Source organism: Perna viridis, chromosome 7, assembly GCF_037379345.1.
Source record: "Perna viridis isolate PV_CMFRI_1.1 ecotype Kerala chromosome 7, ASM3737934v1, whole genome shotgun sequence".
NCBI classification, from domain to species: domain Eukaryota; kingdom Metazoa; phylum Mollusca; class Bivalvia; order Mytilida; family Mytilidae; genus Perna; species Perna viridis.
Window position 1 is genome coordinate 19,691,610 of NC_142451.1, and position 24,817 is coordinate 19,716,426.

At 31.8% G+C, this 24,817-nt stretch overlaps 1 protein-coding gene across 4 annotated transcripts; it reads left to right on the forward strand.

Annotated features, from left to right (window-relative positions):
* Positions 1-772: 772 nt before the first annotated feature.
* Positions 773-24,466, forward strand: LOC148611705 (uncharacterized). Of its 4 annotated transcripts, none has more exons than XM_088592527.1 (7): positions 773-908; positions 2,799-2,853; positions 10,017-10,059; positions 10,578-10,888; positions 20,437-20,706; positions 21,241-21,459; positions 22,982-23,221. In XM_088592527.1, the coding sequence occupies exons 1-5, from the start codon at positions 835-837 to the stop codon at positions 20,458-20,460; spliced, it is 507 nt and encodes a 168-aa protein (XP_088448653.1). In that variant the 5' UTR covers positions 773-834; the 3' UTR covers positions 20,461-20,706; positions 21,241-21,459; positions 22,982-23,221. The 4 variants fall into 4 exon arrangements, with proteins under 4 accessions (XP_088448653.1, XP_088448654.1, XP_088448652.1 ...); XM_088592528.1 differs by having other exon boundaries at positions 20,448-20,706; XM_088592526.1 differs by lacking the exons at positions 20,437-20,706; positions 21,241-21,459; positions 22,982-23,221 and having other exon boundaries at positions 10,578-12,053.
* The last annotated feature ends 351 nt before the right edge of the window (positions 24,467-24,817 follow it).

The following is a 24,817-nucleotide window of genomic DNA, read 5'->3' on the forward strand; positions in this document are numbered from 1 at the left end:
TAAAATATCATATTGTTTTCGTGCTAGTTAGAACTAAAAAGAAATTTTACTTTTCTCCCTAGAATCATGCAGTTTTTAGAATAACCTTTACCTTGGCACAGTTCAATGAAATCAATTAAGATCAAGTGTTAATCTATTCAAACCAACGCCATCTTTATCACAATTTAAACATAATGACTGTTATTTAGTTGTACAAAACACTACAAAACACATTAGAGTACAAGTTATAAAATAAAATTGACAGATTTTTGTTAGTTTGTAATGTTAACATCAGGCCTAAGCACCACAAAACTTAATAATTAATTGATTAAGTCTGAGAATATTCTCAACTTCCATGGTAACTCCAAAAAGTCTTTGAAATTAATGACGTCACAAACTTTGAAGAATGTTTCAAGACTTTAGGAAATTTTCAGTATTTGTGGCACTTAGACCAACCATTTGAGGAACAAGTTATGTATGCATGTGATATGGTAATGATCACTGAAACTCATCTTGGTCTCAAGTGCAAGACCTCATCTCGCATTGTAGGTGATACATTGCCCCATTCAAGGAAAATGACGTATGAAAAAATTCCAGAATAATTTGTATAGTCTTCATTTATCTAAAATAAATATCATATTAAATCTGACAATTGTATTGTAAATCGTTATTGACGTAACACTAGATAAAATGTAATTCAATTGTATTGTCCATGTGCCGTGTAAATTTAAATAGTAATCTTTGATAACAACTAAAATCAATACCTAAAAATAACTTTTTATGTATGCTGATGTACATCCGGTTTTAAGCCGAGATTTCTTCCTGGTAGTAAATGTCCCTGACGACTGAATAGATATGGCCCAAATACCTAAAAAACTATGTGACAGCTGCAACAAGCAGAAAGGAGAAGTTTATTGCTTCAACTGTAGGTATGTTTTATGTCCTTCGTGTCAGAAATCTCACGAGAACTTCCCAGTAACCGCAAAACATACAGTAAGGAACTTAGTACAAACTGATTTAGAGTGTATAAACAAATACTCATGCAAGGACCATGACCAAGAGTTTTTATACTTTGTCAGCAGTGTAAATGCCTGGTTTGTCCGGAATGTCCTGTATCAACACATCAAGGACACACTCTAGGGGAGCTTCAAGAGATGGCTGCTCTTGTAAGGAAAAACCTTCAAAATAACATTACTCATCTTAAGAATTGCATCATAGACGAAGATAAATTGATTTCATACATTGAAAGAAGCAGCATTCCATCCGTTCGTCAAGAGAATGAAAAATTAACAAACTCAATACACAAAATCGCAGAGCAGCTACACAGCATGGTTGATTTGGTCCTTGACGAATATATAACAAAAACAACAAACCATAAACATGTAGAGGAAGAATCCCTTAAACAGTCACTACGAAAGTTAGAAAACCAACGTCTCGAATACGCTAAAGTTCTCGACGAATTGGAAATGGCTCTGATAGAAACGTACGATCCAATATTCATGATACAGCAAGAAACAATTTTACGTATGTTGTCTAATCTAGAAAAAGTTCCGAAGAGTGTGAGCGAACCTGAGATATTGGAAAATATTACCATGGAGGAATTCGTACGCAGATTTTTTAACAAGATGAAGGACAAACACGCGTAAGGTTAGTATATGCATTTGTAGAACCACATGTAGAGTCTGATATACCGCGTAAATCAATGAATGTTTGACTTGATGTTTTGTTTGTTGCCGTTTTCGGCCCTATCTTATATGTAAATTATATATTGTTTCATTGAAGAGTATTTATCGTGCTTCTCTAAGACGCATTTTGAGAATTAACATCATAAACTATACATATGGTTAATGAATTATTCATTTGTGTTTTCTTTAGTTTAGTTTTATTTAGAAAAGCGTATTATAAGAGTTACTTGTTATTTGTTCAACGTGTCGTAGATTTCCTTTCCTCTTTCGTCTACCCCGGACCTGACTTTTTGTGAGCAGCTCGGCGGGGTGTTTCTAGAAAAGCAGAGGACGCTTACCCTACCGGTGCTCCTGGTCCATGCTCCCAGTTTTTAGTGGAGTCCGAGTTGCTTATTTGTTTTTGTTACCTTGTATGTATGATTTTAGTTATTCTATGTTCTTTGTTGTGTGTGTCTGTTTTCCATGTCTGGTCTTTGTCCTTGGATTACATTCTTTTGATTACCGATATAACATTGGTTCCCTTGAGTACTCTTACTCATAAATGTACTTCAATATATAATCTTAGTTAATTGTCGCGATGTGCCGGGCTTATTACTTTCTCGGAGAAAAAATATCGAACACTGGGAAAAGACAGTTAATAGCAACAAAAGATCAGGACATGTTCAATTTGTTAAAATAGAAAAAAAAATATAGTTTCAAATGTGTAATGTAATTACCCTAAATATGAAATAAGTATTATTATTAATAATAATAATAATAATAATAATAATAATATTAAATTAGAATAAATAAATAAATAAATAAATAAATAAATAAATAAATAGAATAAGTCTTATATAAAAGTACATACTGTTAGATAAATGAATACTCATTGAAAAAGACAAAATTATGTTATAAAATACTTTTATAGTTTACTAAAGACCAAAAAGCTTAATTTTATACATTTTTTTTGCAATTAGAATTGACACCTTTTGTATCTTTAGAAAAGTTACTTAACTGTTATTGGTTAAATGTGTGTTTTCCTCAAATCATGAGACTTCGTTGAGCGAATAACCATTCAGACATATAAATATATGAATCTTGAGCTTTTAATCTAATCCAGTATGTTATATAGGATCCATTCATGTTTTTCAGCATTGATTTTCAAGTAACAGATAGTCAGTTGCCAGATTTAGAAAGGCAAAAATCAGTAAGTTGTATTTGTTTTTGTTTTTGATTAGTATAAATGCGATATTTGTTAAGTTCAAGGGCGAAAAATACAAATTAAAATGCTAAGCAACGATGATATACCATAGCTGGCCGAGTGGTCAAGGGCTCTGACTTAGTGCATGCGTTGTTGCCATAGATGTCAGAGCGGTACGAGTTCGAGTTCCCCATAGGGAACGAGCAAAATTTGCTTTAAAAAGTTAATGGTACTAATATAGTTGGGAAATGTTAGCCCCAAACATGCAAACGTTATCACCCAGTGTAGCGCACAATTGTAGACATCTATATGATTTGTAGTTGATGTGACGAGCGTCTTTAAATTGATACTTTTTCCTACAAAACAACACCTAGACGAACTGTTGTGTACACCATACATCGTGAACTTAGTTATAACCCTAGATTAAACCAATGAAAAGGAATCACCTGGCTAACGAAAACTAGAAAACAATATTTTGATATAGCCTAAATGGCCGAGTGGTCAAGGGCGCTGGACTTGATGCAGACAGTGTCACAATAGGTATCACAGCGAAACGAGTTCGAATTCCGCTGAGGCAAAGATAACAAAATTTGCTTTTCAAAGAATGAGGACCTATAAGGCCTTATTCTGCCTACTGATATAATCGTAGTAAAAATTATCATTCATTAGAAAGAAAACTCAATATTAATGTAATTTATATTGTAAATTTTCAGTTTTATGCATTAAATTTGTAATTTATAATACAAATATTTGGAAATGAAGGCCCAAAACCCTCTGGAAGGCCAATCAGGAAAGATATAGCTTTTTTTTTACTCTTTTGCCACTTATTTTACAGTGAGATCCAGAAAACATTGAAACTGAAAGTGTGCATTTATTCATTTATTCTATAGGATTTTTTGGTAATGCTGGATATCTATGTCTATTTAGTGAAAAAATCATGTTTAAAATGGCTTTACCTGTACATGTATCATGTGACCTAGCTACTTATCACATGATTAAACACCTCGCCGCCCGTCTAATTACACCGCAGCAAGTTGAGTAAATATGGTGTGTAGGTGTCATCCTGGTGTGCCCATTTTTAATTACAGGTATGATTAAACATAATGTTGTTTTAACAATTAAAGTTTATTTTTGAAATGTACCTGTATTTCACTGTAAAGAATCCTATAATTTTTTATTGAATCAAGTGAATTTTTAATGATAAATCTGTAAACATTATGCTTAAATTTAACAAAAAAATGTAAGACTTATACAATTTTGACAAAATACTTTACAAATTTGATAAAATATGTTTGATTTTGATGAAATATCTTTTAACATGTTTAATAACATGTGATTAATTTAGAATTAAATAGATACATTTTTTTTAAACTTTGTTTATTGTTTAACTGCATAATTATTATTTATTTCATATTTTAAATGAATTAATTAACAATCTGAAAAATAAAATTGTTTCAGTATCCAAGCTTATAAGTGACATAATGTGAACAGAATTCTGCATCCAAGCTAGGATTTTTATATTGCATCCATCAAAGATTTGCCATTGAAACAGGCCTTGTCAGCTTATCCGAGCCGTTAAATGCGTCCATTTGAACTCTTCTCATAAATTAAAAGCATTATATATAGGAAGCTGTTTCAGTTTTGTATCTTTCATAATAAGTATGTCAAACGCTCAACTTCAAGCAGTTCAGTACATCCATAACATGTTTGGCAGAGAAAGTTTGGTCCTAGCAGGTCACCGTTTCACAATGGAGAACAGACGCAAAGACAGAGTTTACTGGCGATGTAGTAGTCCAGCTTGTCCAGCAACAGTTAATACACATGACGGTCACCCAGTCACTCAACATACTACGCCTACCCAAGACAACTACTGACATCAATCTACAAGATAAATGGTGCCTTGCTACTGTCGGAGACCAGTTCCTTCTATCTACTGATGACGCCTACCCACCCACGCTGATCTCCTCTACTATCAACAACCTAACTCGCATAGCTGCTGCCAACACAATCTTCTGCGACGCACATTCTACGTATGTCCATCACTGTTCCAACAGCTGTACACAGTAAACGCAGTGGCAGACGGATTCATTTACCCACTTGGATTTGCTTTACTACAGGGAAGGACAAAAATCATCTACAAACGTTTCTTCAGCCAGATCTGACACATCTCTCAACAACACCAGCTTCAACTCAAACCAGACATTGTATTCGACAGCAACTAACAACCCAGCGACCACCGTTTTCCCTGAGGTTACCGTTAAAAGCTGCTTCTTCCACTACAAAGAGAACAACGACATCACCCAGCTTGTACGATGAGCAGCAGTCCTACTACTCGTACCACAACACCTAGTTGAAGACGTATGGCTCAACGCACTTGGAGACATCGGAGAAGCTGACAACGTACCCTATACAACATCATTCACCAACTATGTGACAGAGTTTCGGGTTGAAGGACGCCCTTTCGTATGGACATACTATCAGACCGAAGGACCCCGCACCACCATCCACCTGGAAGGCTGGCACAATAAGATCAAGAAGAAAATTCAGCATGCCCATCCAAACATCTACCAGATTATAAAGGTACCACAGAAGACCAGGCAGTTACAGAATGCACCATCATCTAGTACGCAGCAGGCGGAGCTCGCCCATATACAGACGCATATACAGAGTGATAGACGCCTGACTTCAGCAACTCAAAGACAGGTACCAGCAAGGACTCATTAACGTGGTAGACTACGCCGACGCAGCATCCCATCTACTTCACTGGGACTGAAAGACTGATTTCTGATTGACATTGTTAATATTGTATTTTTGTAATGTGAATCAACAGTGCGTATTTAAATATATTTTGTGAAGAAATATGCATAATTTGTAAATTCATTGTTTTGTGTTATGTATAGTGCTTCATATTATTTATTTTCAACATTATGTGTATTAAATTGTATTTATATAGGACAAAGTAGTTCATATGTGCTATGATTGTCTGATATAATAGTAAATTATATTTTTTCAATATTGTTATATTTATTGTTTAAATTTCTTATAATTGACTTCAGTGAAGTATTATTGAAGTATATAAAGATATGTTATTCATCCTTTTTTTCTATTTACATATTGAAAAGAAACTACACGGTGAAAACAAAATCTTCTATATACACAGAAATATACAAATATGACACCTATATACTTGGAACAGATTATACAATCTTATGGTCAGTAAACCCTTTGTCTTTTTTGTTTATTTTTAAAACTAATTGATGATTGGTGTAATTAACTGTGGGCATACCAGGATTAAACCGGTGTATTCACGTTTTTTCCAACATTTAATTATTAGACTAAAACAACATCCATTAAGGTAAGGGATTATGGGGTCCTCAAAAGGATTTGATTATCAAAATTTACCTGTATTTTACATTTTCCAATAAAAATGTTGGATGATATTTTAAAATGATTTCATTGATTATACACAATAATATAACAATAATTTTTTTTCTTTCTTTTTTTTCTGTTTTTGCAAACAAGTAGCATATAAAAGTATATACACCTGATTATTATTAATTCACTTGTTTCAATTTTTGTGATCGGTGGACTTTAGTTTGTGTCATTATATGTTTTAAAAATCGTTTGTCTAACTAGGATAATTTTCAAGAAATGTAGTCAATTGTAGCTAAAAAAGTCAGCTTCCATTGTTCATAGCTCACATGAAAGATTGAGCATATCGCATTGATGCCTTATGAGACAATGTCTGTCAGTTTGGGTTCATTAAAGAAGTAGAAGAAAGGCCAAACTACGTTCAGTAGAGTACATTGACATCAACCACGAAGACGTAATAGCCGAACTGCCTTCATTCTACGAATCCCGTGTCATTCTACAGATCGATATCGACTTTGTGCTTTGCTTACAATATATATCTGAGTGTTTTGTTACAGTGACTTTCCTACAACCATGACACTCTTTTGTTACCAATCTGCTGAACAATACAAAGGACTGACAAAGCTATTTTGACATTTAAACTGACCAGTTGCTATTGTAAGAGTTGATGAATAGGTAGCCACTCACTCATGAATACTTACCTGGACAGGTGTAAGGCAGCCAATACTGCTATGTTTCACATCATATGGAATTGTCTCAGCTTTGAATATTACTCATTATGTTTTGAGGGAACTGAGTGCGTTTCTTTCATAATTGGTATTTTTTATTGTTTAGTTATTGCATTTAGCAATTGATAGAGACATATTCAATGTATTTTTTGAACAATGGAACAAAGTTATGTTGCTACAAGATTGAAGTCATCACTACAGAAGTTTTATGGTCGTTATCATGAACTCGTGGATCGTTCTGGTGTATCCATCAGCACCATGAGAACTGATTTATTCAACGGGTCATAGTTTTCCTTCCCTCGTTTGTCTACCCCGGACTTGACTTTTTATGAGCAACTCGGCGGGTGTTTCTAGAAAAGCAGAGGACGCTTACCCTACCGGTGCACCTGGTCCATGATCCCAGTTTTTAGTGGAGTCCGAGTTGCCCATTTACTTTTGTTACTTTGTATGGATGATTTTAGTTACTTTATGTTCTTTGTTGTGAATGTCTGTTTTCCATGTCTGGTCTTTGTCCCTGGATTACATTCTTTTGATTACCGCTATAACCTTGGTTCCCTTGATTACTCTTGTGATTAACACAGGAAAAGTACTAATGTGGAAAACTCTTGGTTGTGAATATTTTTTTTTATATTTTTCCAAGAAAAAAAAAAAAGCGGATAGCAAATATGAAATGGTAAATTAAAGTAAAATAGTAACCTTTTCATGGAATGAAAAATTACTTGAAGTTACAATGTTATGCTACTAATTATTTGCATTGTCCCATCTCAAAGCTGAATCCATTGAATACTGGTTTTTAATGTATGCATTGAAATATAATCCTTCAAAGTACCTACTTTAACAATAATTCGGATTCTTATAGATTTCTTGCACATGTTTTCATATTATTTAAAATATACATGTACAAAATGTATATTTATAGTTCTGATGAAATTTAATACACTTCAGCCATAAGTATAATTCCAATAAATTTATTTTTCACATTAAACACTCAAATCAGAGCTGTAAATCTTTGCACTTAATCCAGAACAACAATTACAATGAAAATAAAGCTAAGAAATATAATTACAATGGAAGTCCTTCACAATTAATAAAGCACTTAATTCACTTTTAAGCCTACTCATAATCAAAATTGAATAAAATAAACTCATAGCACTATTTCAAAAATTGTAATTCACGTGAACCTGAAAGTGTTTGCATTTTTTATAACACTTGTTCCTTAACTATAGTATGAATTACATACTTTCCATTAAAAGGGCACCTTTGTAGGCCTATTCCAGTTTTATGAAGGAGGGAATAAATATTAATTGACGTCTCATTTTTATAATAATATATAAGACTTCTGTGCAATGTAGTGAAGATAAAATAAATACTTCAATATACTATTCTAAATCATGGTTTTCAACATTGTCAACAAAATACAAAACAAAATATCATTTATTAAATTTGAACTCCCCTATACTAGAATTTGTGACAATTTATTTTCATATTTTACAACACTAGTTTTGGACTGTTATTTTGATCCTAATAAATTCATATGTGTCACTTCTGAGCTTCATGACTTCTCTTTCCCCCCTCATTGTAACTGATGATTACTGAAAATTCCGAAAGCGGTAGGTTTAAAGCTCCTACTAGAAGACAGACAAAACGGTTGTGATTACGAAATGTATGATGAAATATCGGGAGGCTCCGGCTGAAAGCTAACACCTATATAGATGCATTTATTTCAAACTTTCCCACATTAATTTACCACTACTCGTATTCATAATTTCTAATGAACAAATGTCATTTGTTATTTTTCTCATTTATATATTTTAAAACTTCGCAAATATTATAGGAATAGTTGATTATAGTTAATAGTTATAATAGTTAAAAATAATTATAAGCTTACCAACGATGATTTGTACATGTACGTGCTTATTATGTTTTACCTATTGTACCCAGAAAACATTAAACTCAGCAGGGATCCGTCTGTCGGTCTGTCTGCCTGTAGTTAAACAGAAGAAACGGCAGTGATCTTGAAGATATGGTCACTCATGTAGTGTTACCATGTAGTTGAGGAGGCAACGGTAAAACATGATTATCTCATCTCTGTGAATTCCATTTTCAGTGGAACATACTCTTGATGACACTGAATTTTATATAAGCATGTTCTTAGTTTTGTCAATACTTGTTGAAAAACACTATTTAACGGAACGATAGCTTTTTCGTGTATAGAAGTAAAGGTACAAAGATTCAATATGTGCAGTCATTTATGCTGAATAAAACATTTCTCTGGTTGAATCCAAAATGGAAATAATAATAATAATAATAATAATAATAATAATAATAATAATAATATGATATGGTCATGAAAATCATATAACCTGTAAAGTGTTGTGTTTTCGATAATCCATTCTTCTAACATATCAATTAAAAGCATCACAGATCCACACTAAAGAGAGGAGAAAAATATATCCTATATTATATCTGTCCCTGACCAAATCCCACCCTTAATGTATTATATATATCTAACGAATAGCGTAAAACATAACCCTAAGGTGTAATTGTCTTTTTTTTTCAACATATACAGATTGAACATGCATATAACTTTGTTTATTTCTTTTATGAACGAAAATCAATTTCATTTTTTAGATTTCGTTAAAAACAAAGACGAAAACATTTGTTTTAATACCAAAAATGGAAACATTTTAAGTTTACTGAAGTTTCCTTCTAGTATGCGCTACAGAGCCTTATGCACCCTCATCCTTTGTCAGTTTTAACATTGTTGGGAATATTTATATTTCTGTGAAAGAAAGTTGAAAATGACATGTCGATAATGGCCTGACAAAATCATGATGAAAGAAAGTTGTTTATTCATTTTAAATCGACTAAGCTCAAACTTTTTGCCCCATTGCTCAAGCAAGCAAATTTCAACAAACATTTGCTCATATGAAACGTACAACTTGATTCAGAAAAAAACACAAAAGTACGTGCTACTGTCTCTGAAGAGCAAAAAAAAAGCAGTGTAACCGGTATATAAGGAAATATATATAAAAAAATAGAAGATAATTTTGAAACGTTCTTTTGCAGGTAGCGTCATCTGAAACTATGCATAAGAGTTGCATTTTTACAGGTAAATCCTATTAGGAAATGGTAAACAACTGTAAGTAACACAAATTTAGCATTGCAATTCCAATCTAATTTCTAGTATATGACTACTATCGCCTCTACAAAAGGCAGAACCTATGAAGGGCATTATATAATATCATCTGCTTTATTCCATTTATTTTAGCATCGTATATTCAAAACAACAATTTTGAAATAATATGATTATCAGTACCCTCTATTAACTACGAATATAATAATCGACAACAATGGAATGTTGGCGGTTGAAAAATAAAACGATGGCATGTCATCATTTCATTTGTTCATCATTTCTGCTGTAAACCAGTTTCAACCGAGTCACTAGTTATATTATTTAAAGTACAGAATTTAGTTTTTTTTATTGATATGTGTATTTGTTGTAATAAATAAGTAAGTAGTTACAAACAAGAACTCTGAACATTTAATGGATGTTGCCAAATCCGAAAAAGCGAAGAATACTCACCAGGTCGGTTAAAAATGTGTTGATCTACATTCCTTTCATTGAAGAGATACACAAAATAACTGTAGATCCAAAGTTGCTAACGTTTTTCAAATATGCGTCAGCACAACTTACTTTGCCAAACGAATTGAAAAAGATTAATGCTTACATTGTACTTCCGGTTGACAAAGAGAGCGGGACACTATCAATATGTGCAGGAAATTTACGCGCTGAATGCAAATCTACAGGAAAAGAAGTGGAAATACAACTTGATAACTTCCTCAAACAATATTGTACAGAAAATATCAATGTACCTTTAGAGAGATGGGGACACGTGCTATCAGAACTAAGAACTATTAATATTACCGATCCATACAAGGTATGCATTTTTGTAAGAAAAGATAAAAATGTAATAGTAATAAGTGGTGAAAAAGAAGAAGTTAAATATCTTACTGGTATTATACGTTCACTTTCAATCTGTTAAAAGTATCATCTGTTGAAAATACTAGTAATATTTTAGTTTATAAAGATACATCTTTACTAAAGTTTGAAAGTTAGAAATGACATTTTTAAATGATCACTTCCTCGTATCTTTGTGTAAAATAATGCTATTAGATGTAATTGTACAGCCTGAAAATAAACATTTTAATTGGCAATAATTGAAAAAAAAAATTGAATTAAATTAAATTAGACTTTTGATTTCATTCACTTGTCTTGTCAGTCATCAAATGATATGTTTTTAATTATTTTTAATAATTAATTATGTAATCTACTACATCCCCTAATTCGTAAAAGCTATAAACTTTTATGAATTGTATGAAAGAGGACAGTTAACTAACTCTTTGAAAGAATACAACTCTGTATATGAAAGTTTCTTTCCACTAGTATATATGAATACTGTTTGTTATAATTTGACTCTTTATTGTATTATACATCAACCATTCACGAAAGTTTATTGACGTCAAAAACAAAATGTACAAAAAATTCCTGTTTGGTTATCCTCATGGTGTTTTTATATTTAAAGTCTAACTTTACTTATATGCACAAAGAAACGGGCATAAACACCATTTAAATGCTGGGATGAAACAAGATGCATAGAATTGCTGAGAAATGCCAGGAACTGTTATCATATGCGTGACACCCGAGTTCATTGTCTGACCACGAACTATTTATCATATACTATTCACAAAAAAAAGTCATAAAATGCGGGACCCCTAAAGAACCGAGGCTTCAATTCTTGTATTAAACATAATGCTACAAAAGTATAAACCGGATTTGGCTTCTGTTCCGATATATTTTTCTAATTATTTTGTTCTAGTGTTGCTGTTCAAAAATTGCTCATTGAAACGCGCGCATTGTATACCGAAACTGGCATTTTCAAAATGATTGAGATTTTTGCATTAACCTTTACTTATCGGTGTCTCTTTATTTTAGTTATATTTAATGTAGTAAAACTTTTTAGGTGTCTACATTTTCATTTATATGTCGTATGTACCTAGTTTTGCACATAAAAAGAAAATTTCAGAAATTAAAAAATGTTAATATTATTTGATTATTGTTATGTAATGATGCCGGTAACACGTTGAATGGAAGAAAATCTGAAATTTTGAAAAATCTCTTGTAATTCAAATATAAAATTTCCGTCACCCAACAAAATCCAAAGTTCATGTATCTGAATTATGCATTGGTTTTTGGTACTTAATTTTTTTATTTATATTACAGTGTCGGAACCCTAAAAAAATATATATGTATATATTTTTCAGCGCCGGATTTGTTTTTAAAGTTAGGGACAATAATTCTTATTACCATAGGAAATTCTGACAGGGAAATAAATCGTCTTATCTTCAAGGTGCAGAAAAGGCTGTTATCCATCAAATTACATTTTTTACATGCAATGGTTTATTTGTATGTCTATAAGTTTTTATATGAGAAAGCCTCTTTTTTAGACAGCCACCATTAGTCATCAAAACAAAACCAAGTCAGTACCAATATATAAATTCGTGCGATTTTATGATTGTGATGCAATTACATAGTATTTTACTTGCAAACGGTAGGTGTGACTGAACGTTGTAGTATTAAAAGGCTGAGACATTTGGCTACTTATTTCACTTATATATCTCCAGAATATCTAAAAACTTGTATGTCAATTACGCAATGTTTCACTTTCGAGAAAAAAATTGATACATCACAAGTTTCTGACTGTAAAAATTTTGCTTACTCCAACCAAGAGTCAAAAAGAATAAGTAAAAGAGAAAATCCATTTAACAAATAATAATAGCAAAGAAAAACATGAAATTGGAGACAACTGCAATGGTCCTGACTTGGTAGAGGCATTTCCAAATGTTTTAAACCAGATTTTATGGCACCTCCACAACGGCTTATTTTATATCGCAATACAATTAGGCAGCATGAAATTGACATCAGGCAAAATTAAAAGTCAAATAGTACAAAAGATGTATTTAACATTTTGTACCACCTCAAACATAACTTGTTTATTAAGGCATAATTCTTTATTTGATAACTTTTTATTAATGTATGTTGAAAAGCAGTAAATCAATTTTGTTTTCATTTGTCTTTGTACAATTTAATTTTGGTCTCTTTGATTGTGTCGATAGACTCTAATTTATTGATTTTTATTGAGCACATAAGCATCCCGAGGACAGACCTGTTTAAATGTCGTAGTTTCCTCTTTTCGATATAATCGACGGTTGTGATTACAAACACAAGGGACACTTTTCCTATCGGTTAATCAGGTCAATACTCCTGAACTTGAGTCCTTGGTTGCACATTCATTCTTTGATGTCTGTGTGTATTTCGTGAAAAACTCTGAAAAACCAAAAAACTGTTCCTCATTCTTATACATGCTGTTATTTTCATAGACAACTCATTTTATTGTAACATATGAATTTTTAAAATATTGAAAGATAAGTCATAATCTCCAGCAATAACATATTCAGTTAACACATCAAAAGATTTAGAATTTAATAGTTTGGATTTAACACTATTTATTAATGATATTAAATATTTGTTTGAGAATTGAAAGGTTTCGGTGGAATAGTAGAAAGAAAACTCCTTTCAGGTAAAGAGTTGCACTCTGATTACTAAATTCAAAATTTCCATAGTAAATAGCATTTGATACATGAAACTAGCTGGCTATCAATTTAATACAATAATATCTACTGTTCATATTATCAGAATTACGCAAATTAATTGGATAATCGTCTTTATTATCGTTAACGAGTTCATAAACACATCTTCTAGAGATACCGAATCGTGAACAATGGGCTATTCAAATACATGAAAGTAAAAATCTAAATACCAACAAGATCGTGAAATCAAGAAACAAAAATAACTAGAATTATAAAAGTTAGCGACCCAAATAAAATCAATTACATATAAAAATGAAGCAAAACACGACGTAACACAAAAAATATGTACCAGAGCACTAGCAATACGAACTCGAAAAGAAAAGAAAAACAAAAAAACAAAAAAACCAAAAAAAAAAAACCAAAAAAAAAAAAACATGATGAGTGACATCAGGTGCTCGGGAAGGATAAGCATGTCCTACGGCCTATGTAATTCCAAGGCGTCGTCACTTCTTATTGCGTGATTGAGGCTGAACTATGATATAATTATTAAAAAAATATATTGAATATAAAAAATTGAAGGCCTCGTTAAAGATGTTTATCGTTGTGTTAAAGCGTTGACCGAGAAACCGGGCTTTATCAAAAATGAGCTATTTACAACATTTAACATCAAATGTCGCCAAGTAAAGTTGTTGTTGTCGTTGGTCATTCAGAAATAACGGCTGATCCAAAAAGATATCAACATATTTTTATTTCGTTGGTACTCTCATACTTGGTAATGAAAGTTCCAATTTACTAAATGACGATGTCTTTCTTACAAATGATTTTTATATAATTACATTTCCTTTGCATATGAAAAACGCTTATTTTATTAGAAATTGCCGGACTATTTTTATTGATCGCCGTTCAATATTTTATTGTTCAAATAGGAACAAAGGATAAGACACATGTTTGAAACTATACTATGTGGAGTCCTTTCCGTAACATATATGTAAATTACACGCATATATAAAAAAATATGAAAAAAGATGATATGATTATTTTTAAACACTTGCAAACATAATGTGATGGCGTGAATAGAAAAAAAATATTCAGAAAAAAAAAATACAGTTGAGAAAAAAACAGAGATAACAAAAATGCTGTTTAATGCTCATTTTCTAAACCATAACAAAACAGATGCTATGATACAGATGAAATAAAAAAAAGATAAACATGTGAAATGTCATTACAGAAAATGAAAATTTCATTCTTGATGTTTCTTTGGCTTTAAAAAACGTTGGCACTGTTGCATATTTTGGATATGAAATGTGCTTTGGTCATCGCTTAAATACAAAGAAATAAAGCATAAAAAATAATAAATAAATTAGTAGCGCTATGACATTACAGCACTTTTTATACATTGTACTAGTAAAAAATTAAAAAAAAAATTACCTATAAAAAGAAACCTATTACAATATTTCAACTTCATTTAAACCACGTTCATATAGCATAAAGTAATATCGTTTAAACCATAATAATGACAGAATCAGCAACAATTTGGGATCAATTCCAATCTAGCTTGCATTGCTTTTGTACACATTTTCCCCCAATAATTTAGGGATGCATTAATCATTACTTTTAAATATTTATTTAATCTAAAACTATTGATTTTTAGTGTTGGTTATTATTATCGAATATCAAAATTTGAATTGAAAATTTGAAAAGAAAGAAAGTTTGATATTGTGCCACATGTGCATTTCATGAAAAGTTCATCTATATTTGATTAAGATTTATGCAACAATACCACTTTAATGCACTTTAAAACTTCGCACATTTGATTAATGTTTTCTACATTAAAAAATTAAAAACGGATTTTTCGTTGAAATGATTGTTATGTGGGTAAAATTTTGTCAAAATCAATATCAGTGACGCTTACATATTAGTGCTGCGGACGGTTAAGGATTTTTCGAACTTTAATGGGCCTAGAAGGTATACGGCTATATCAAACGTCAATGGAAAGATAAATCAATAAAGGTTTTGAATATCATTCCTCTTTAACTGAAAAGTGGTAGAGTTTTCTGCTAGTTTGTATTAATTAGAGGAGGGGTCAAAGATCAATCGACTTTGATATGTGATTTAAGTGAAATCGTTCATTGTAGGTAACGAAAACTAGTAACATGTAAGGTCATATGCATATAATTTCAAAAATGTGAAAAAACTTTTTCCGACAATAGTTGACTTTTGAATCATAGAACGAAAATGCCCCCCAAAAATGCGACTCGGGGGTTCATGATTAGGATGGATTTCGTAATAAATTTTGACAATACATAACCTGTGGACTTTGCATGGAAGCATGTCCAAACATGTACATGCATGTTGTCACAATATTTATGTCTTATGGTGTTTAACCGTGCGCCAGACTGATGCTTGTAATGCAATATCTTCTGAAGTGGCGGATCCAGACTGTGAAAAGGAGGTGCCAGCCGGGATTCCTTAGAAAAGGGTGTGTGTGCTAGGATATTAATTACCATTTTTTGTCAATTTTACACATGAAAATGACATATTTTCCAATAAAAAGGGGGTGCCAATCCAAAGCACCCCCTCTGGATCTGCCACTGCCCTGAACGGATAATACTAAACGAGTTGATAAAAACAAACCAGATTCCTTGTAAAAATTCTAACGAAAAGAAGAAAGAAGTTCAGACGCAATAAAATCTTCTAAGATTTTTTTACCTCTCAAAAAGACTCCAGTTTTAGTAGTTTATGAATAGGACACAATGGTAACATAGTTGTTATAGAATATTACTTGAAAGGAAACATCATTGTCCAGGCCAGGGGCGGATCAAGAATATTTAAAAAAAGAGAGAGGATCTGATCAAGACGTTTAAAAACGGGATACAATCTACCGTTTGCTATGCTATACTTCCTTTTTTGTGGCGTAAACATATATGTACAAAGCAGTTGTAGTAAGTAGTTTGTGCATTGAATTGTTACTTCTATCGCCATATTTTGACAAGGTAGAGAAGTAATTTTGAACATTAACAATGTCATAGTTTTCGTTTTTTGGGCAGCTAATAGTGTCAGTCTGCTTCAAGCACAGAACGAATAAGTGAGCCACTTTATAGTTCTCTCTAATTCTGATTTGTTACAATCTAAATACCAATACGAATTAAACTGAATATGGGATCACAACTGTAAAAGCGTCTTTGCTACCCTAGGGTTACTGTCATGCCTTCTCCCTTTACACAATGGGCGGGACAGGATCGTAACCCTTGCCTAACGAAGATGCTGTAAAATCTAGGAATCGGAAATAAGCAACTCATAACACGGAGACTTTTCATCGGTCTGTATGATAATAAAGGCCGATTTTATTTGAAATAATCCTTTTACAGAAAATCTTTGTAACGTTCTCTTTCCACTGTCACATACTAGATGACTTTTAAGCAATGCCAGAATTTCTCTCCTTCGTTTAAACCGGAATGACATCATGTATATAAGAACAGATCGACGGGCGCTTAAGAAAAAACAGAAAAAAGGCGTTAAAATTAATATCCTACCAATGAATCTGGTCCAAACCCCCCATTTTTTTTTATCAAGCCTGGCTTGATTCTTCAAATTTATATACGTTATTCTTATGACTACTTTTGTATTTTCGGTGCTTTGTCTTGACTATAGATATTCTATTTTTCATTCTAATTTCTTCAAAACGAAAATTGTTGAGCATTTTAATTATTAAATAACTTTTATCTATTTGCATGAAATGCATTTAAAATATTCATCATGGCAAAAAATAAGTCACTTTGGATAATATTCATGCTTTTCTGTTGTACCAATATTTCGGAAACAGAACAGGTTGTCCGGAAAATGATTTCGTATTTTACAATTTTAGTATAATTAGTATCTAAGATATGTGAAAATTTACAACTTCAAACACATTTTGTAAAGCTCGTATTGCAGATCGAATCGAGAACGTTGTGCTTATTTTATTTGTTATTCAGTAAAGAATATTTAGATATACATTGTAATATTCTACGGTGTCTTTTATCACTTAATCATTGAAATAAATAACCATTTTTAGAGGCAATTTTGTTCTGTGATTAACTTTTGACGGAAAAAGTTCTTTTTTACATTTTTGAAATTCTATACGACCTTTACATGTTACTAGTTTCCTTATACCTACAATAAATGATTTCACTTAAATTACTTCTCAAAGGGTGTGGGGTCGATTGATCTTTGACCCCTCCTCTAATTAATGCAAAATAGCAGAAAACTCTACCTTTTTTCAGTTAAAAAAGGAATGATATTCAAAAAATACATTGATATATTTTTCCATTGACATATGATATAGTCGTATACCCTCTAGGCCCATTAAACTCGAAAACTAAAGCACTTTTTGATACCTGTCCACAGCACTATATGAACAAAAGTATAACTTGAAAATGTTTTGCCGTGATTGTACATGTATATTAAAATATTGTATTCATGGGTGTTTTTTGCTTCTTTTTTTATATAAAATGCGGTTAACAACAGTATATTTATATTAAATGCATACACCGGAGAATTAGTCCATGGGCTGGGAGGGTCCACCGTGCACCCCCCACTCATCAACTTCATGGTAATTTGTAGATACCTTTATACCTCCCATTTCCGAATCAATTAGTCGCCAAAGAATATTCTCGGATTCTTTTTCAGTATAAGCCTATATTTGTACCCCTATGGGTCAAACAGCCAAGATTTTTGTGACTCCATTGTTTGACCGTCTAAGCCTTCCTGGGATAGCATGTGTGAATAAACTAAACAAATACAGGTATCATCGTGTAGCCCAATGTCTTAGCTTTTCAATAGTACCAAGAAAGTTGCGGTAAAACTTAGGGTTGCGGTAAAATGCGAAAAAATGTACCCCATACATATTTTTCAATTTCAAAACCCCTAGAGTATTAATGCTTCAGTAAAAAATGGCTTATTTGGTATTTTCTGCTTAGTTTTATCACAATTTATACTTCTGGGGTTCTTTTGATGAATTTTGGCGATTTTCATAGTCAGAATTTATCAAAAAATTAGATTTTCGATTTTTCGGTCAGAAGTCACATAAATTCGACTCTACAATTTATTACTCAACTAAAACGTCTCAAATTTAATTACATTCGATAGATAATTCAATTTTCTACATAGGTGAGCAATAACTTGTAGCGTCGAATTTAATGCTCAATATATACTTCCGCGAGGAAAACTCTTTTATTTTACCCAAGACCTACCTCGCAGAAGTGTATATTGAGCATGCTCATCAGCTTACCACAGAAGGGTCTATTGATGTTCAAGTCAGTTATTTCTTTGTTAGAAAGAAATTGAATTAAATATCTTTAAAGTGTTTATTTAAGCAACATAGATAAAATCAATTTTCGTATTTCAATTTCGATTGATCAGAATCGGATTTGGTGAAACACAACAAATGCACCAGCGTATAACCTAAATACAAAATAGTTAATAATTTCAGGAATAACCAAAAGGTCTTCAATAACTGTAAACACACCTTTAAATAAGTTCTGGAAGGCATTGACAGTAAAAGCGATACAACCTTCGGTAACAGAACGATGATTTAAAAAAAACCAAAAAACCAAAATATAAAATAACGACACAAAGACACCAACATCTACCCATTGACAGGCGCATGTTTACATTGGGATTAAACAAGTTTTATAAGGCCTTGACAACCCCTCTTATGAAGAATGTAATGAAGGCCTCGTGGTCTCAATAGTAGATTGGCTGAAGAGGTTTCAGCAAGTAATATAGTTAACTTCAATAGATAGAGTTAGTCTTAAATTGATTGAATCACCATAACCGGGTAAAATGACTTAGGTAATTGTTAGAAAAAAAAACAAACAAAAAAAACAAAAACAAAAACAAAGAACAAAAAAAAAACCCAAAAAACAAAGACAAAAAAAACAACAACAGACAAACAAACAAACAAAAACAAAGAACAAAAAAAAAAAAAAACCAAAAAACAAAGACAAAAAAAAACAACAACAGACAAACAAACAAACAAAAACAAAAACAAAACAAAACAAAACAGAAAAAATTAAACTTTCTGAAAGGTAATTAATTGTAAATTTGATGGAGATTTTAAATTTCTTCTCAATTGCCCAGTTCTCTAGCCAAGAAGGTTCGTCTGGTGTCATTTAATCAAATGAAGACCAACTTTGTTCCTTGAAATTAACTATAGTACTCTGGATAATAATATAGTGTTCCAAGTTCATCGTGGTGATACTAGGTGAAATCAAGTTTATCGTGTTGATACTAGGTGAAATCAAGTTTATCGTGGTAATACTAGGTGAAATACATAATGTAATCACTTTGCAAAACTAAATAAATACTGATTTTATAAAAAAATTTAATTCTAATTGATTAGAAAAAACAAGGTAACTCTGTTAGTGCGGTATTGATCGCAGTGCCAAAGAATTCACTTGCTAAGTCCTATCTTAATTAAATCACCCAATCTGAACTATAAGCGTACATATACATAAAACCTAGAAATATTTTATTAGTTTATGGACTACCTCCTATTTACAACTAAAGCATTCAGATTATATCAATAGGATTTAAGTACTTCGCTGTCTCAGAATCAGGCAAAATATGTATACAGTTTGGCACATGAAGAAAAAACGCAGAGATTTTATTGTGTTGTCCAATTAGTCATACCTCATAGCCTCCAGAAATAACCATCAAAGTGTTTGTGAAGCTTGCCTTTTTAAGATATTGATAGGTCAATTTTAGTTGAAATGCACTATTAAAAAATTTCTGCATTTTCTCCCTATAAAAGTATAAAAATACTATATCGGTCATTGACGATTAAAAACCTTTTCAGTTGTTTTCTAGATGTATTGAATAAACCTGAGGCAAAAATGACCAAAGTGCTACCCCTTGACTGATTCTTACACAGAATGGTACATTTACTTAATTTTCTGCATCGCAAATTCAAGATATCAGTACAGAATTGTAACACGTCCTTGATGTTGAAAACGTATATCCATATTATGGAAATAAATACGTGTTTAATAGTCACTATTACGGTTACGTGTCATGGACTTGTTACTAGGACTCCTCTTTCTATGGATTTTTCGAACTCAAGATTCAGGTAATGTACTTTAAAAAAAACACCGTTCATGCACAATCAACTTAAAACAGTATTTGTATTCAAGTTGAAAAATGAGTTTATAGATAGTTTTTGAAGACAATTCGACGACATAAATAATGGATAGATAATTTATGATGATGACTTAATTTAAAGATGAGATGAAGACATTTTTGTCCAACGAGAAAAGTTCACCTCTTATATATAAAGATCATTATTTTAGTACAAAGTTATAGTTTTTTTTCTTGAACGTTGTAACTAATTGGTTAGAATTACGTTTTGCAAACCAATTCAAAAGTAAAGCATGGTAATTAACAATTTTCAAATTACATTATAATATGCTGGTTAACAAACATATATTTCAAGCCTATTGTTTAGACTCATGTTCATCTTCTGCTTGAATTATTAATATTGAAAACATGTTCTTTCTAGTTCTCACAAGCTTGCAATATGTTGTGAGACACCAGATGTTGTTTATCAATAAAATAAAAATGCATTTATTAAAAAAAAAGAACACGATATTTTTATTAAATGTAGCACTTGGAGCAAATGTTGCTTTCGGCAAACTGACGAAGCAAAGTTCAATTTACAAACACTTTTCGGAGTACCTGACTTCGGACAAAGCTGTTGATGGCTTAACATCGAATGTGATATACTGTGCACATACACTTGTTGATACACCAACATTTTGGTGGGGAGTTGATCTTGGAATGGAATATTCAATACAGAAGATATTCATTTATGGAACAAGTGCAGGTATTATTTTTTCGTATATGCATACAAAAAAGTAAATTGTAAGCAATCCGTCTGATTAGTTAAATCTGAATAACCTGGTAAAATGTCATTGAAAAATAAAAATATAGTTGTTTGATTTACTTTGCACAATTACTCTTTGTTCTTAAGCCACTTTCCTCAAACGTACACTGCCCCACCCCAATTTGTTTATTAGCATAAATCGGTCAAAATCATCCCATAAATGACCAACATGCTCATAAAAAAGAATTGAAAAAAATGTTTCTTGAGCCATGTACAAAAACACGTAACATTAGAATTTGGCACATTTTGGTAAAGTTTTTTGAAACGAAAAGATTGTTCTACTATCTTCTACCAAGCTAATCAATTATTATAGGAGCAACTAACAATTCCTATTTATCTTGATACATCTGGATAACTCGTTCGTCATTGTTTTTATAGGTCTTTGAGTTCTAAAGTTTATTCGCGTAAAATGCATATTCCCTCTATATAAACCATTTTGTCCTTTTTTGAGTGATTTGAACTGTTTTAATATAATTGAGGCTTTGCCTATGAGGGATGTTGATATACACCGTTATGTTGATATATCGATGATGTCTCAACCAACGGGGATTTGCAAGACTTCATATTACTCATAATGTGCTACTACGTTCGCACAATCACATACTAAATACATCCGTCATTTTCGACAGAATGAATTCAGACATTTATGTTTGACAGATGGTCTACAAATGTAGGACGTCGCTGACGCACATTTATTATAAATAAATGTATGTGCCAGCTTAAAGTAGAAGCCAAATCAAAATGAATAGCTTGTTTATTTTAACATGGCACAATAAAATCTAGTCCCTAGTCTGAAGATGGCATGTCAGTTAAATGCTAGTAGTCCTTTATTTGTGCATCTGTGTAACGTATAACCATTTTTTTAATTTCTGTTTTGACAAGAGACTCAGACCTTTTTGAACTGATATGTTTAGGTGCGTTTAATCGTGTAATATTTTTTCACAGTGGCCAGTTTTAAAACGGGGACGGTTGTGATAACACCATAGTACTTTAACCCCGCTGCTTTTTTCCCGCCTGTCCCAAGTCAGGAATTTCTGGCTTTCTGTGTGTCTTGTTTCGTTTTCACATTCAGTTATTTTTATGTTACATAAGTACATAAGATAACTCGTTTGATGGACCTGTGCATAATGATATTTTAAGGAAAACTGCAGCCTGTCCTGTGTATGAGGGTTTCCTCGTCGTTCATTGAAGACCCATTGGTGGCGTCCAGCTGACATTTTTCATCCCGATGGGTGTTGTTGTCTCTTTGATACCACTCACCATATCCGTTCTCTTTATATTGAGTAAATTGTTGCAAAAATATAATATATTTATTCATTTATACCATCATATTTGGTCAAAACATTACTCTCATTTTTTTTTAATTTTGAAAGCCACATCATTTAAGTGTTTGACAAAAATGTTAAAGTTGTAGGTAAAAATTTCTTGTTTATGTACCTTATTTATTTTCTTCAAATAACAGCCAAAAGACGATATGGTTATCAAATCTTCATGTACAAATTAGGAGAAGCAACTCTTAATAACATGCCTAGGTCGACGAATAAATTATGTTTCAACGCAGAAGAAAGTCCCCAGCTATTGACCTTAGCTTGTCGAACAAGACGAAAGGCAAAAATCATACACATATACAAAACGAAACTGTCTGCATCCGATGCCTTAATTCTTTGTGAAGTCGAGGTGTATACAGACCGAAGAGGGGATGGTAAGTTTAGCATTTTGTCTTCAAGCGCATTTTATGTAAACTACATATGTTAAAGAGTAATTAAGGGAACAAACAGACACAAAAGTAAATGAGCAACTCAGACTACACTTAAAGCATGGACCAAGTGCACCGGTAGGATAAGCGTCGTCTGCTTTTTTAGAAACTCTCGCCGAGTTTTTCATAAAAAGTCAAGTCCGGGGTAAACGAAAGAGGAAAGGAAAACTATGACACGTTGAATAAATCAATTTTCATGGTACAGATGGATACACCGAAACATTCCACGAGCTCATATACACCGGATAGCGAGAGGCGTATTTAGTGTGCAAACTTATGCACCAAATATGAAAACTGTCTTCGATTTCGTGAGAAGAAAAAAGTTATTATCATGTTTTTAGTTGGTGATAACCGATTAAAAAGACTAAAACGTTTTAAAATAATTTCTTATCAGTATTTTTGTTAACAGAGTAAGGAATTGTTTTTCATATTTATTGCCAAGGAAGATTTAATAAATTAGTCACACATTCTAATATTTTATATACGTTTTCCATTGCTCAGAACAAAAGAAGCTTGATTACTGTAGACAAAACAACAAAGATGGACACCTTGTAATTGACTTATATACACTGGGTAGTAAGAGACGTATTGAGTGTGCAAACTTATGCTCAAAATATGAAAACTGTCTTGGATTCAAAGTTGTAGCAACTGGGATATGCAATCTCTACCAGACAAGCACAGCCAGTAGTGGTGTCAATGGTACGTACTTCGAAATTTGCTAACGACGGGGATTAGAAATAAACAATTGCATTCAAATTGTACTATGAACTATGCCAATGCTATGGTATTTCTTATAAATCGCCTAAATATGTTCGGATAACAATTTCAATAATAAACTAGTTTGATAATAGTTAAGCGCGATTATTTTTAATATCCTTAGTATTGAAATCACATTTTATTGTAGATGTAAACACAAAAAATATCAATCATACTATAGTTCTGAATTCTTATATCTAGAAATGTTCAGACTTTTGCACTGTTGTCTATTTAGCAACTGAATATTTTAATATTGTAATGTATTGGTTGTATTGGAAATCATTATTGTGTTCTATGTAAAATTATGTAATTTAACATAATTACTAAATTAAAATTGTGGGTATTAATTTTATATGTGTCAACCTTACAAAATAATAATAATCAAAATAATCAAAATAAAAAATAATAAAATAAAATAAAAGAATGAGAATAAAATTTGATTTTTTTTTTCAATTAAACGTGACAAATCTACCACACCTATTAATATTGCGAATTCCGGTAAACTGTACATGTGTCTCAAGGAGTAGGCTTTCAACATCAACATTACACCAAAAATAAATCGAATGATCTAAATAAAAAAAGGAAAAAAAAATCATTTTAAGGACAATATTAATTTTATGCATGATAATAATGTAATTTAAAGTTTGTAAACGTTAGAAGGTGGATCATTTAGACAAAAGACAAATATCACAAAAGCGATTTAAAACAAATTGAACTGAACGTATTTGACTCAAAAAATCATAACTCTACAATTGTGTATAATGGCATTATAAAAGTCTTGTCTGA

Coding starts and splice junctions, on each gene's coding strand:
- LOC148611705 (XM_088592525.1), top strand. CDS start 20,652: ATGGACTTGTTACTAGGACTCCTCTTTCTATGGATTTTTCGAACTCAA. Junction 21,460..22,981: donor CATTTATGGAACAAGTGCAG/GTATTATTTTTT, acceptor TTCAAATAACAG/CCAAAAGACGATATGGTTAT. Junction 23,222..23,776: donor TACAGACCGAAGAGGGGATG/GTAAGTTTAGCA, acceptor TCCATTGCTCAG/AACAAAAGAAGCTTGATTAC.